General features: G+C 36.9%; 1 protein-coding gene across 1 annotated transcript; it reads right to left on the reverse strand.

Annotated features, from left to right (window-relative positions):
- Positions 1–397: 397 nt before the first annotated feature.
- Positions 398–7,797, reverse strand: XKR9 (XK related 9). Its single transcript, XM_062568188.1, is given in 4 exon segments — positions 398–1,038; positions 2,077–2,284; positions 2,286–2,301; positions 7,529–7,797. Coding segments are annotated over 4 exon segments (1,134 nt in total).
- Between the last annotated feature and the right edge of the window lie 8,154 nt (positions 7,798–15,951).

A 15,951-nucleotide genomic window follows, 5' to 3' on the forward strand; every position in this document is an offset into this window, starting at 1 on the left:
TCCAGTGAGCAGAGAAAAGCGAGCCTTGTTTTGAACAGAATCAACATAAATAAATAGAATAGGTTATTAACGCTAGCTTTCATTTGGTTCACTTTTCGCTTCTCCTATGTTTTACTTGCATTGCTACAAATTAAAACAGTGAATTGGGTTGAATGAATAATTTACAATGCTCGTTTTTCAAAAGTAACATTGACCAACATATGAAGGAATGCTCATGTTATAAAGGCTTTATACAGAAAAAAATAATTATTCAGAGCCAGTAACTCTGGACCACTTACTTACTGTTAATATTTACTTGTTACTTAGTGAAAATACTTAGTGAAAATATACAAGAAACAATGACAGAGAAACAGACAGTCCAGCAAATATTTGAAGTCTACACAAAAATCTACACTGTTCATCGCATTATGAAGTTTTGAAATCTGCCAACTTCCACTCTCTCTGCCACTGCCACTCTGTCAACTTCATCTGAACATGTCTGATGTCTGCTGTAAGCAGTGGGATGAAAATGCCTATAATAAATAATAAGAAAAATAATACCTAACACCAGACTGAGAATAGTTAAGATACCCACAATTATAAAATATTTTTCCTTGGTAATGGAAGGTTTCCAAAACAAATAAACAAACAAAATCCCTGGAGTTATAAGGGTGTGAGTAGTATAATAAATAGAAATGCAAACTTTTGTTTTTTTTCCCTTTATGTTAAAGAAGGTAAAAATTAGAACCATTCCAACAACAGTTCTGTATAGATATTCCATCACTTTAGATTTGCAAAATGTTGTGTGTTGTTTCAAAGTCCAGCAGAAGCCACAGCTCCAAAGAAGTAGCAGCAGAAATACAGAACTTCTGACACTTAGAAGAGTGATCAGTGAAATACTGAGTATCCAAGAAGTGATTGTAAGCAGTTTATAGACAAGATGTACTAACTTGGGTAGCACACGAAATTCATCTTTATCAGGCAGAGATTTTCGTAATGATATCTGATAATCAACTGTTGAAAAGGAGATGCCACAAAGAGACATGATAATGGCAGCATCTAAATAAAACAGAAGCATAAATGTTAGTCCTAAGAAAATAGATACTTATTTTATATTAAAATTTCTGAATGAAGGTTTGGACAACTTCCTGCTTTCTTTACACTTTCTTTATACTGTCTTTATATTTCTCTATGTTCTTGGACAAGAAATCTTGCTTCAGGTGCCTAAATCTAGGCATCTAGTGCCATTCGAGATGCCTATGTTATCCTGCCTGGCCTCCAGCCACTGATGGTCTTGCCCAAATTGTGTGTCGCATTTGCCAGCTCCATACAGATGACTTAGAAACCCCAAGGTATTGCAAATAGTCCATAAATACTTAGGTTCAGCAGCTGATATCAAGTCTAGGCCATCTGTAATGTAGAAATCCTTGTAAGAGATTCCCTTCACATGGTCAGATTTAAAGGTCATCTGACTGTTTTTTATCTGAGAACATGTTAACTCCATTGCTATGAAGAGACAGTAGACAACAGTGCAAATCTCTGCACTTGGTTTGATGAATTCCAGCCCATGAGTAAGTCAATGTCTTGCCAATTCTGCTGCTAGTTTTAGGGATGGAAATAGTTTGGTTGCTGCCTAGTTTCTGAGAGCTGAACCATATCCCTTCCTTGTAGTGCATTCTACAATGTTGACCTATCCTTAGCTTTTTTATGACTCTCTTCATCATCTTTAAATTGTGGATGATGGTAGTGATATAACTCACAAAGATGCTTTAAATATATTACAGATTTCAAGATGTTTAGTTGGTAGTTTAAAAAGAAACAGTAAGTCAACACACACAAAACAGACTGCTCTGAAATAGATACACTAATCCTATTCAATAACTTATTTTCAAATGAAGTATCATTATGTTTATATTAAATATTATGACTTGCTATAGTGACACCCTAGCAAAACAGATCATCTACTTGACAAAAAAATAAAACTAAATGCACAGTAATCATACAGCGGAGTGTGACTTTAAAATGTTATCCAATAACATGAATTATCTATTTAAATAAGATACTCAGCTTCTAAACTAAGGAGAGAGGAAGACTCACATTGGCAGAAGCTGTTTGTGTCATGTTCCGTGAGCATGTAAATCTGGACACAGAGCTGAGATGTGGTTTCGAGAAAAGTCTTGAATACTTTGAGCATGCTAATATCAGTCATTATATCAATGGCTTGTTTATGAATGAAATTTGGACAGTCTATTTCTGATACATCTCCATTATTGTTTTGTTTAAATACAGCCTGGCAGCCATATTTTGAAAGCAAACCAATACCTATAAAAAATGAAACTTGATTAGACAATGTTTTTGAAAAATATAACTCCAAAAAATGATAAAGATAATGAAGATTCTTCCCATTTTGTTCTCCATTCATATGCTTTGAATGGAATGCAGCACCTTCTACTAAGATAAGATTTAATCTATTATGTGTCTGACATCAGTGATATCAAATGATGCCCAGTGATACTAATGCAATATAAAAACTACTAGAACAGAATGAGGTTTGCCTGAATAAGATTACAAGCTTTATTTTGTTAAGTTCTTATTTATTTAAAAATACTACATATCTGAAAATTACCTTTGCATCTTTTCTCATCTTCTCTTTAAAAGAGAAAGTATTTTATATTATTCATAAGTACACAGAATACCCTCCTTAAAGGTATTAATGGCTATCCAGTCACAAACATCTAACTCTATATCAGCATAATATAGGTCCATAACACTCGAGGATAGTATCTGATGAACTGCAATGTTCAACAGGCTTTTTGCAAAAAAAAATCCCTTAAGAGTTATTTTTTGCTAAATAGGAAGACTTTTAATTCAGAAAATGATTCTCAAGACATACGGATTTCCTAGGATGACAGATCTATAGCAGACGAAATGAGGCAATTCCAGCAGAACAGGTTCTCACAACCAGTGATCTCTTTCCCATTGAACCGTTCAGCAGTAAACAAAGAATCTAAGTATCTGAGTAAATATGCATGTAAATCTCATTTACATGAAGCAAAAGCAGTGTTCTCTTCTGCTGGTTACTTGACTCAATTGCTTAGTGACAGTGGCTGTGCAGATTGTAGACTGAGCCATCTAACTGAGTAGCCCTATGACACGAACTGCCATTGCCAGTAAAAGGCTGAACTGACTTTGCAAGGCCTAAGGACCAAGACTTGTCAGGCTTACTCTGAAGTTTTTGTGACCTGCCTGCAATTTTGCTTTAGTTCATTTAGCTGAACCACACTGTAGAAAAACTAGTCAATTTTTCTAATTGACCAGGTAGCTAATTTGTTTTAATGTTGCTCATTTTTTAATGGTACAACCAGAGTTTTATATAGGCAACAGTAACAATCAGTTATTCAGTTTAGAATGAGATGTTTATGACTCTGACATAATGATGTAATTGAGACATAAAGGCCTGGTAGAATATCAGAGGCCTTGAAAAGTAGACACAGGACACATTGCAGTGGAGTACATTCATGGGGTAAGAGTGGCTTGGCACTGGAGTCCCCACGGCTATAAACTACATGGTCAGTTAAAGAAATGTAGACAGGAAGCTGGACAACACCAGTTTTAGGAGCAAAATAAAAGAGAAAAACTAAATAGTATCTAACATTTGTAAAAGGCACAATGTATGGTAAATTCAGATGCAACATTAAGTTGCAGATGAATGAACAGAGAGCAAAGTATAAAAGTGTGCTAGCAAACATACAGAAAGGACCACAAGCAGGGCTGAGGAAGAAGAAATCATCAACACGAACTCCCAGCAAAAGACTCCAGGTGCTAATAACACCCATAACAACCCACCACCACCACCAGAATGTAGCCACTGGCCTTAGGACCCAGAAGAGCAGAGGAATGGGGAGTGCAACACTAGAAAAGGGGCAGAAGCTAAGAAGCATGGGTATAACAGTGTTAACTGTATCATTATTATTATCATTATAATGCACAGAAGTCATCATTCTTTTTCTATATTAATCAAATCCGGACTAATAATGATTCTTTGAGGATCAGAGGACACCACAGAGGACACAGTATAAAGGGAGTAGCCACAAGGGAGCATTTGCAGATCCTTTGCTAAGGGCGTATTAGAGGAACCATGACGCACTCCCTAGTATGTTAGCCACGTGTTCTCCGTACAGGGGACAACTCCCCAGGCTTGAAATGCAGAAGCATTATTTGTAGGTGTGGAACAGCAATGCTACCATGCAGGGGGCCTTAGGGAAAGATCCTTTGCCCTTCTCCTTATGGAGGTTCATAGACTGTAGACTTTTAGGCAACACATTGATTCTGTGAGTTGGCTGTTGCTTCATTATTTATTCCCAAAGGAGACTGTTTTCTTGTTTTATGTTGTTCTATATTTATCTTACTGTTTTCTGAGTAACCGCCCTTAAGTAAAGAACTAAACTGTTTGGCAAAGCATCTATAGCTTTTTCAGTTTATAAAACAATTAGGAATCCAAAACATGTTGTTCTTGCGTTCAAGGTGTAAACATCTGGATAATCTGCAGTGTTTTCATGAAAAAAAAAAAAAGAGTAGACCAATCTGTTACTTGTCCATACATTCATTCAACAAAGTCTGTATTTGTTCAAGCAGCAAGAAGTGGAAACCAGCTGTAAAAATTTCAATCTCCAAAGCTCACAGCTGAGAAGGCAGATGATAAGCAAGGCAAACACCACGCATGTTGTAAAAGGAATATTTCAGTTGGATGCACACTGTATATCATTTGTCAGTTTTCAAAAACATACTGCATCTACACCTAGTATGTTACACTATGTTCATATTGTTATAAGATGTTACGCTGGTACTTTTCATTACTTGTAGCTATTTTAGTTAATGCACTTCTGACTCTGAATACTGTATAAAATAGATCATTTTTTCTAGAAAAGTCTGAATACTTCAATTGCTCTTCGACTAAATCTGCACTATGTGATGATAGTTAAGTGAGGTGGCATTCCCTGAGCTCCACAGCCTGTGTCGCTTACTGTAGCTTACTATGACAGATCCTTCCTCTTTTAAGGGCATTTTGGGCTTGCACTACCATTCTAATCAGCCCTTGGCATGCAATATTAGGACATTTTAGGAAGGACCTGTAACAGATTTTTAGGCTTAGCTTGGACAATTGCATTCACTTCCAAGAGCAAAGTTTGGTCTGTACTATAGGATAGGTTAGACTCAAATTTTCTTATCTGTCATGCCCATGGCTCACCTGAACACTGTGTCTGCTCTGAACCTATTATAGTTATAGTACAGTATATTACTTAGCACTGATAGTGTGATAACACAACCAGATTGAGTCCCGTTGTGCTATACACTGTACAAGCATAACACAAAAATATTTCCTGCCTAAAAGGCAAAGAGGTATAAGAGATATATGAGAGATGAAAGAAATTGGAAAGGTATGTGTATTCACATTTTATAATTTCAGGCATCCTAAATTCACTGGTTAAGCCAACATTTAGTGGCTAGGCCCCCAGTTTCCTCTACAGTAAGTGGAGAAGATAGCCGCCTGCCCTAAATGACCTTCTGGAGAGGCTCATCCCACTGATTATTAGCTGGGTCCTGATGAAGTTTGTCTTTATCCATTGATTATAGAGATAAACCCAGAAGAGTCATTGTCCAAGTCAGCTGAATAAATTAGATGACTAAGAGGGAAGACAGGAGGGAAGTGTACACCCAATAAACCACAAGTGATACAACCAAGAAAATAAATATAATAGGACATATATAATAGCTAATCCCAAATCACAGATGTCACCTTGCTTTTATCAGTTTATACGTTATAGTATGCATTACCACACTGATGAATTTTGAGGAGTGGCTCAAAGAACTTTGTAACTTGCATATATCAACCGGAAGTTTTTGCCCAGCATAAGTGGCCACAAAGAAATATCATTTGCGTAATATAGAGCATGTGACCAAGACAGCAACACCAACAGAGCAAAGTGTAAAATTATCTTTACTAGATAACAAGCCACTCAGAGACAGTGAGGCTCATTGTGAGAAGGAAGCTTTGAAAATTATAGAAATCCATGGTTTGGGGTATTTATTGGAAAGCATGAGGGTTAAAGTAATCAACTTAAAAATCTGCATGTAGAAACAGCATTTTGAATAGATTCAAGTGCTGAGTCAAGATTGCAAGAGCCAGAGTGGCAGCTAATCAGAGCTTGGACAGAGTTCGGAAAATTTGCGTTGAAAGGAGAGGTCTTAGAGATGGACACTAATCAGTAGCAGATTTTAGGGGCAACCTGGGTTTGTAAATCCAAGCCAAAGGTGAAACCAGAATTACACTCTTGGAGATATTAAGAAGAATGATATCATTGAAGAGAAGAGGAAGAAGGGAAGTTTAGGGCTACAAAACAAAAGAATGGTTTGTGCTATACTACACTGCAGTTATCAATTAAACAGTTATAATCAGTTATCAGAAAGAGAGGTCGTGGCTTTAACCTGCTTTGGAAGAAGCAAAGTCAGAGGGACAAGTTAGTAAATCATAAGTATAAGAATGGCAGTCCCAGCCCTAGTCAAAGATGAAAAGTCTTGGAGAGAGACAAAAAGGAACATGCTAAAATGGGCCTGAGAGATCCCCACCACAAGACTGAAAACGTGTGTGAGAGAAATTTTTATACTGACATAAATATATCTTTCATCGCTGTTCATTGATTAGTATAGGAAGTTAAAGGAGGCATTTTAAATAAGAATTTTTATTAAGTGACTCTGAAGTCTACTTCCACTCATGTTTCTTGCCAATTATATCAAAACAGTTAAAACTCAAGTCCATAGGACTTTTCACCAAAATCTTTCACCTAAGTTTTAAATGGAAGTAAAACTTACCACAAACGTTCTCTGCAATGATGATGATAATTTTATAACAAAGCCACCATAGAAGCTAAAGAAAAAATGTGAAACATTCAGTCTGGTAAACTATTCCTGCACACATCCTTGTCAGCAAAAAAAGGTTCCTGTCACCATTAACCCAGTCCCTGCAGTAAGTATTGCTGCAGGTATTCCTACTAACTATTCAACTATTCATTTTATCTCAGTCTTGGTGTTCTTCTATACAAATACAGCTAGACTCTCAGGTTCACAAATTACTGCTTACTTTAGCTGTCTCATCTACTTAGAATAACCAAATGAATTCTCTTAACATCATTTTAGAAACTTATTTTTCTTTATCAGTTGCAATAGTATTTCCCTGTAAAGCAAGCATTTTTGTTAAATATACTTTACCAAAGAATGATGAATCAAATAAGGATAGGATGTGATAGACAAAAATTATTCCTGATAGGCAAAATGAAAGAAGAGCTACATTTCCATCAAAATCTGACATAACATACCCCTGGAATAAGCAGAAACAAATCCATTCACTTAAACAGAGCAATAATTGTTGATGCTAGGAGTGGATTGGTCCATGAAGCTGTGTTAACATAACAAATTGGCACTGAAATTTCCAAAATAAGCCAGCTTAAACCAATATGATTTCTCATTTAAATTTATTTTTTTAAGTGCTTACCTTACAAAAATTCCATAGTGAAACAAATGAACTAGAAAGATCAGCTTCTCAGGAACAGAATTTTCCCAGTCATTTTTAAACCACTCATAACTGAATAGCTGAATTACTATTGATGAAAGACCTCTAAAACACAGTATCAAAATACCCCCAAAATATTGTCCCTCGTAGAAATATTTACTAGCTACCCAGAAATCCACTCCAATATCAACTACATGAATTATAATTCCACTAACAAAAAAGAAAATAAAATCCTGCTTAGTAAATTTCATCACGCATTAGGTTGTTACTATTTTCATTCTGTCCTCATTTCCCATGAAGAAAAGACAGAATAAATCTAAATACTTTCTTACAATGTAGTTAGTCTTTTTCCTAATGATACCACCTCTTCACAATGCTTTATACAAAGGAAATCTGGAGCATTTATTTTTATTATGGCAAGCAGAATCAAAATAAAGGGACTTCAATTTTTCTGTGTTCCTGGTTTAAACACTAAACTAACTTCATTGGCACATCTATTCCAGAAAGTATAAATGTAAATTGTCTTTTAAATTGGTGGAGTAATTCTTCCTAGTTGCTGGCTCCTAAAAAAAGAAGAAGAAAGATCGTAAGTAACACTAATGATTTTTTTTAAGTATCATACAGCAATTTTCATGCTCTTAAAAGCTTAAACAAGGAAGTATAAAAGAATGTAGGATATACAGAGGATATCCTCTGGAGGTGAACAGTCAGTGCAGGGAAAAGCTACACCTCAGACCTGCAGATCACTCACTGTGCTAACCACACTGATTCTGAACCTCAATAAGCAGCAGCTGAGATACTTGTTAACCAATGAAATTCTAAGAAACAAGCTTACCTACCAGCTTTTAAAACTCCAGTTTATCAGAAAAAATTATCGACTCCTTTCCAGAGCTTTCTTAACTTCTGAGATATTCTTCCTTACTGTGTACAAAAGGTTGCAAAAACTGTCCTGAATACACATGATTATATTAGAGTACACATCATTATACAGTTTCCAACTATGTGACTGGGTTTCTGTCCACACATCTAGTGGTTTTATCATTTATGCTGGTTTGTTCATATGCAATGACAACAGCAACGAATAGGATTATGGCTCTCCCTGTTAGAGACATGTAATGAGCTAGGCCTGCCTCGGTCTATAATCTTTGAGAAATGTCTCTCTAACTACACGAGGAGTAGTACACACAGATTACCTAACCATACTATCTACTGCATACGAGATTCATTCATAGTCAGAACTATGTTTAGATTGCCTAACACGGTAAATATTCTTCAGATCTATTTAAGTAGTCCTTATAGTTCTTTTTATCTTTGATATTTGCCAGGTGAAACAGAAAAGCTATAAGGAATTACATTCTTTGCCTCCTTGTTCCAACCCTGGTAAGCTACAAACATTAAAATTGCAACATCCCCTTCCATTTCTTAGGAGAGGATTGCTGGCAGCAATCCAAAATAATGGAATGCAAAGATATGCCAAAGCCCCAAGTTCATGTCACCACCAAGCAGTAGCAGACGGTACCCTGAGAATAGCCGCAGCCAGGGAATGCCGGGCAAGGGAAGGGCATGCTGAGGCAGCTCTGGTTTGGATCGTTGAGCATTTAGGCACGCAGCCATCGAGAGCTGAAGTGAGACAATTGGTTGATACCACATGAACTCTCTGAAAGGTAACGACTATTCTTAGGTCATGTTGACTGGGCTCTTCTACGTTGTGACCTTGCTACAAATTCAAAAAGAGAATCTAAACTCTTAATTTCTATTGAATATAGTGGGAACCTAATAGCCTAAATAGGAGCTGAGCATCTTAACTTTTGTTTTTTTTCTTTTTGGATCTACACCTTAGATATTTCTAGTTTCTTGTTATATCTCCCACTTAGGTTTCATGTCGGGGCCCAGACGGGGTCAACAAAATCTGGTGATCTCACATCTGGGATAGCTGGAATCTTTTCATTGTCCTTTCCTATCATCTCCAAAAAATATCACTATCTCTTTCAAATCACTAGAATAATTTATATGCAATTTACAGTCAGCTTCAGGGAAGTGGACTTTGGTACACAGTCCAGCATAAACTGAACTTTGTGTTTACAAATGTTTCGTAATCCAAAAACTTGTGTGAGAACAAACTTAAGAGTATATTATAGGGTTCATTCATGAGAATTCCAAAAAATTGCATTTACTCTGTATATGGCATTCTCCAACTTGATGTAGCACCTTTGTCAGGCTTTATCCCTTTTGTTACGAGAAAATTATGCATGTTTTTTAGAGCAGAGAATGAAAATACTACATTCACTATCTGACCACCACAGGAAATATAACAGCAAAAGGTAAGTGAACTACAGATCCCAACAGAAAGTTCTCTGGATAGGCAACGAATGACTGAAATACACCAGGATACCAATATTCACATTTAATGAGTAATATTGTAGTGGATATTTAAGTGGCAAAAAGTTGTGTCTAATTTTGTATTTGAAACTAATAAATAGGGTAATTTGACTTCTCCCTGTTTACAACCTTCCCATCGTTTTTTATCTAAGCACTTCACAAACATGAATTAATTTATCTTTGAATTAGTTTACTTGTTAAGCTTCTCTAATAAGCAAGAAGTTTTACAGGCAATGTCCAGCCTGCTCTGAAAAAAACAGTATGAAGAGTAGCTAGGTTAGTTTTACTTTCTGCATATATCCTGTTCAGGCAGCTGCCACACAGACAGTCCACAGACCTGTCTGGACATACTTAGTGGATTATGAAGCCATCAGCTATGCTGAGAGACATGAGGATCTACACATCGTCAAGCAGGCTTTCTGTTACCCATGCCATCTTGCTCACAGTCTCATAATTATCTTCGAGAGCGAATCTAGTTTAGAAAGACCTTTGCAGTGGCTATTAAAACAAAGGGTTTCTATTTTGCTCATGGTAACCTAAAAAGTCCATCAAAGACTCACAAATCTGTATCCCCCATACTCTAGTTCAGAGTCCTTATTCCAAGACCAAGCACAAATGGCTGTTGGGAGCTGTACATGAAATCTCTGTTGAAGATTTCAGCCCTTAAAAACCACATTATTTTATTCATAATATCATTCCAAAGAGCAGCATGTTTGTATACACTAGGTGAGGTACAAGTAAGTGCTACTGGGAGAGAATGACTTGTACCGCACAGATTTATCTGGTCCCTGGTATTATTAAAGGTACAAGATTTAATATGACAGGAGACAAGTACAGTGTCTACCAGGCATCATAAATATGTCCTCTCTAACAATTAAGATACTCTTACAGAGTCATTTTGCAATAAAGTAGAAAAAGGAAGATATTATTAACTCAGCCTTTACTTCTCATGATACTTTTCAAACATGATTACAAAATACAGACTTACCTTAATACCTGCTGGGGATAAATACAGATTTTTCTTTAAAAAAATATATAGTTTTGCTTATTTGCCAGTTTATTATACATGGCTTTGCAAAATTTACAATCTGAGTGAAAGGGTTTACTGGCATAACAAACTGAAACTAAAATCATATGCTAACCACATGACACAGTTAACAATTCGCTGCTTGTCAAGAACTGTCATTCTTCTGAATATGTTATTAAAAAATTTGATTCTAAAGCTTCTGTTTAGAAACATCTGTCTATAGTTATTATAAAAGTTTCTTTAATAAATTAATTTGTCACTTTTCTCCATAAAGTTAAAAAAAATTACCACTTTCCCTCTGTAGGTATTTATATCTCTGTATGCATATTTGAACTTACAATTTAGTTTCTTAGGGCTGTTGAGGAAAAGCCAATAAATATTTATGGAAATAAATATTTCCATATACGTTTGTGTGTGTGTGTGTATTTATTTGCACATACATTTATATATCTGAAAGATTTATGAACAACACTTTTTTGGCTATAGTTGAAAACTGTAGTAAAATGCACTTTAAAGTATATATAAAATCCCTTTTCTATACAAAGATATGTGAAAAGACAACATACGTCCATGTACTTTAAATAGACAAGTGATTAAAATTGTTTTCCTCTGCTAAATTTGCAAGAGTCTATTGCAGCTGTGCCATCAGCCCTCAACACCCAACTTCTATGTTACTGAGAAAATTCAGAGCATGTTTAAAAGAGCTACGGGGTACAACGAACAAATGCCAGGATTCAGCCTCTATGACTGCACTGTACAGGATGATGCATGCCCTTGGCTAGAGTATTTTAGCTTTTCTAGCTCTTATGACAGGAGATAGGGTCCTATTAGTGTCTCCATAGGATCGTGATTGCCTTTTCTTCTGCTCCCTCCCCCTTAATAGGCTAGAAATATCTCAGTCCTAAGTAGGTCTCACAATGCTTGAAATAGCAGTATTCTCATGTTACCACTTAAAGAATGGAATCAACTGATCAAGTCAATTTTCCAATGCTAGAAGAAACAGTGGCTGAATCCAGAGTAGGACTCAAGAGTTCCTGGTTCAATAGCACATGATTATCCCTGCACGACAACACATTAGGAAAACACATTAGGACACCAGTGGGGCCAATGCTGTATCTATAAAGATGAAAAGATGTAGCAGAGGCCTTACTGCCTCTTTTAAGTCCCAGTGATGATTCAAAGGCAATCGGCCCAGTGCATGCATGGTCAAAATGCATGCCAACAAGCTCTTTGTAATGGCTCTGGGTGTAATGAATATACAAATTTAAAATGTAGTTGTATTTTATTGCTCCACAATAAAAAAAAGCAACTCAGTAATTATACTGATATCTGTAAAAACAGCCGTATTAATACAAACACTCTCTTGGTGTATAGATTTTGTGAACAATATTTCCTTCAACATTGGACTAAGCTACTGTGTCCCTTTGCAGAAAATTAAAAATCTGGTATCATCTTTACCACGAAAAACAAAACTGAATGCATCATGCTCATCCTGTTTTGTATTCCCCTGACTCAATGTTTTACTTGCATAAATTCACTGGAGTACACTGGTCCACTGATTCTTCATAACCTCCACTTCACTGGGAACTTAATGGATGAGATTTTAAAAGTGGCCAAGTTCTGCTGTGGACAAGACAAGACTGTGCCAAACTGACTGTGGACTAGACTACCTACATTTTAGCAGCTTTTACCAAGACTATTCCTCTCTTCATGGATCTAGGGCAGATTTTTTTTCAATCTTGAAAAGTGGTCTTAGTCAATATCATTCCTTATCTACCAAAGGATTTTGGTATTTTGGATGTGCATTCTCCCTGAACAATAAAAATATGCATAAATTAGCAGCATAGCAATAAATATGAGTTTAGTATATATTTTTAAATTCTTATAGCTCCACCTCAGCTTTTTAAAATTTCTAAGTGAGGCTTTGCAGGCTATTTTCCCAAATGGTAACTAAGCCTCTCTGGCTTTAAGTGAAGGCATCTTAAATCAGCCGAGTCACGAACTCACTGCTCTAACTTTCGTTATCATTGCTCAAACAACACAAACTCTATAGTACAGAGAGAAAAGGGTTATGTATCTGATTGTTGGACTGTAAACCAAGGAACTCATGAACTAAATTACTGGCTGGGTGATTTATTTGTTTTCTAGCTGGACTTGGCACTGAAGAAAACACATCCTTAAGTTGTGACAAAACTCCTGTGGTATTCAGTACACATCTTGCTATTTGCTTCCAAATGGAGTAGGAAGGACCCTTTTTCTCTGCTTGATTAGTGTTAACAGGACACTAGAGCTATCTTTGGAGTAGCTGACTTATTGCAGGCATCGGGAATTAAGGTCCTCACTAGTACTAGCATATAAATAAATAGAATGAAAACACTGATCTGAACAATCCCAGGATTTCTGAAGGCATATTGTCTAATTCTCTATGTTTGATACCTAAGCTTTGTAATCAACTAATGGAAGTTACAGCAGAAAATAGTCAGCTTGAATGACTTTACCTCAGAGTAATAGTTTCCACTCCTTCTTCGTGAACTACTCCAATATACTTGCTGTCAGTGGTATGCTACCACTGCTGCTGCACGGTACCCTGAACTCAGGATCTCCAGTCACATTCAGTGAGCCCAGAAGTGGAACTCACATGGAATATTTATGCTCTGAACAGCAATAATATAAGGAGATTTTTACGAAAATCTCCTACAAGCCAGATGATCACTGACCTGTTACATCCTTATACATCCTCTACACAAGCTCATGTAAAGATGTGCTGCTTACTAAGGTAGGATTCTATCATGCAGCCTATGTTCTCTCTGTGAAATCTGCTTTCATCCATTTTGGTAAGGTCTTTTACTTATCTCTATACCAGGTAGCAGGGGGGAAAAAAATAAAAGGACTGAATAAAAACTTCTGCAAGCAGCAAGAAATATATGCATATCTTTTAAAAAATGTTTTATAGATAGCAGCAAGAGTGTATATTAGAATAACAACATGAAAACCTACCAAACAGAAAATTCTCAATGATACTGTCACAGAGCAGTGCTATGAAAATGACATAAGTATCTGAACAAATTTTCTATGTAATATTCACTGGAGTCTGTCTAATTATCACAGAATTATATTTTTGCACTCAGAGAATAATAGGCTATTATTCAGCCACAGTGGTGAATAAATGTTGAGGCATTTACCCTCAACAATTATGCCTATTAACTCCTGTCTTAGAAAGAACAAACTTTTTAAACTGATGGGCTTATGCAGGAAACAAAGATGACTATCTTCATGAAAGAAAGAACCTGTAATTAGTTTTCCAAAGGCGCCCACTGCTGCCACCTACAGACGAAAAGGATTCACAGCTCCAACCTAATATCAAAATGCATTATTTTTACTACGACATAGCAATATTAGTAGTAATTATTCTCTGAGGACAAAGACTACAGTTCCCCAAACAATTCTTAATTTAGACAAAAATAAATCTGTGATGTTAAAAATAACGGGCAATTTATGTCATAAGCTTTTAAAATTAGAGTTATTTATAGCATTTAAATCTTCAGGCAAATCATGAGAGATTTTAGAAATCTTCTCTAAAATTACAGAATAATCATAGAAATAGGAAACCTCTGAAATACACAACTTGCCTTTGTATAGGTAGGTTCGGTTTTTTTAACTGCACAGTATCTAAATTTTACCTAGCGAATGAAAGTGGATTGACTGCACCACCAAATAGGTACACAAGTGCACTACAAAAATCCGCATAATAGGGTACCACTTTACTGAGTAGTTCCAAATCTATTCACAGTTTCCTATAAAATAGTACACAGGAGAATGATACGGAAATAGACTGGAATACTGTGTATATGGGCATCTGCTTACGCTAGCAGCATATATGTGCACAAAAAAGCTTATTCTCTTTGACCTGAAACATCCTTCTCTGTTTCTCTGTAGTTCCTGCTTTGACAAGCTTGAAAATAAAAAAAATAAATGTAACGATTTGGCAGAAATAACAGTTCAGATAAATCAAAGAAATTGGCTTGAAGGCCTAAGCATAGGGCTGGACCATGTCTGTGCTGTGGACCATGTCTGTGCTGTAGTCCAATTTTTGTCTGTGGCTTTTCTGATGCTTGACAGTTAACATCTGCAAGCCAAGTCCATGACCAGGAATGGATATTTTTAATTGCTGTGTCACATAGGCCTGTCTCATGTGTGCCACAGAGGAAGTTGTTTGGCTGAATGGGTGACTGCAAGGCAGCGCAGACTGTTTGTGAAGCTGAAGGGCCCGCATTTTCTGTGTGCTAACACACAGGTTAATTAGCGCGGATTAAGCAGCCTGGAGGCAAAGCGTAGTGTTGGTGCCCAGACGGTTAAGATGCAATATCTGCTCTCAGATTGAGCGGGCAGCTGAAAGGCACCAGCTCTTCTCTGACCTTGGAGGACAGTTCTGGCCCTTGAACTGTGCGTTGACACTGACAACAAGTGTGGCATGGCCAGGCAGGTGGCAGGGCCATCTTCTGAGTTGCCTCCCTGCTGGGTGCCATCTTCTGCCTCTCTGCGGGCCCCATAAGCCGAACAAGGCAGGGAGATCTGCGGGAGGCACTGAGCTGGCAACGGCCAAAGAAGCAACAGGGCAGCACCTTTCCAGCCGGTCCGTCCTAGGTGGAAAGGTGCCGATCTTTGTTAGTGTGTTGAAGTCTCAGTAGCTCATCCCTTGGCATGAATCATGGTACTAGTAGATCGTATCAGAGTTTAATCAGACCAAAAGTTTTAAATTCTGAAGTTTTATGAAGATCTGTTGAAGCCATGAAGTTTGGGGTTTTGGTCCCGTGCCTTACTGAGACGTTCGTATCTAACAGGCCTTTTGGAAGTTTGCCTCTCATGTCTTCTGGGGGATTTATGCCTCTTCAGAAGACATTGGGCATCAGTCCTGTTTACCCATGTGAATCCTAGAAACAGCTTATGACCACACATAGGGGCTGCAACTCTATTCTCATATAATGAGCACTGAGAAGAC

The sequence above is a fragment of the Rhea pennata genome, chromosome 2 (assembly GCF_028389875.1).
Source record: "Rhea pennata isolate bPtePen1 chromosome 2, bPtePen1.pri, whole genome shotgun sequence".
In the NCBI taxonomy this organism is placed as follows: domain Eukaryota; kingdom Metazoa; phylum Chordata; class Aves; order Rheiformes; family Rheidae; genus Rhea; species Rhea pennata.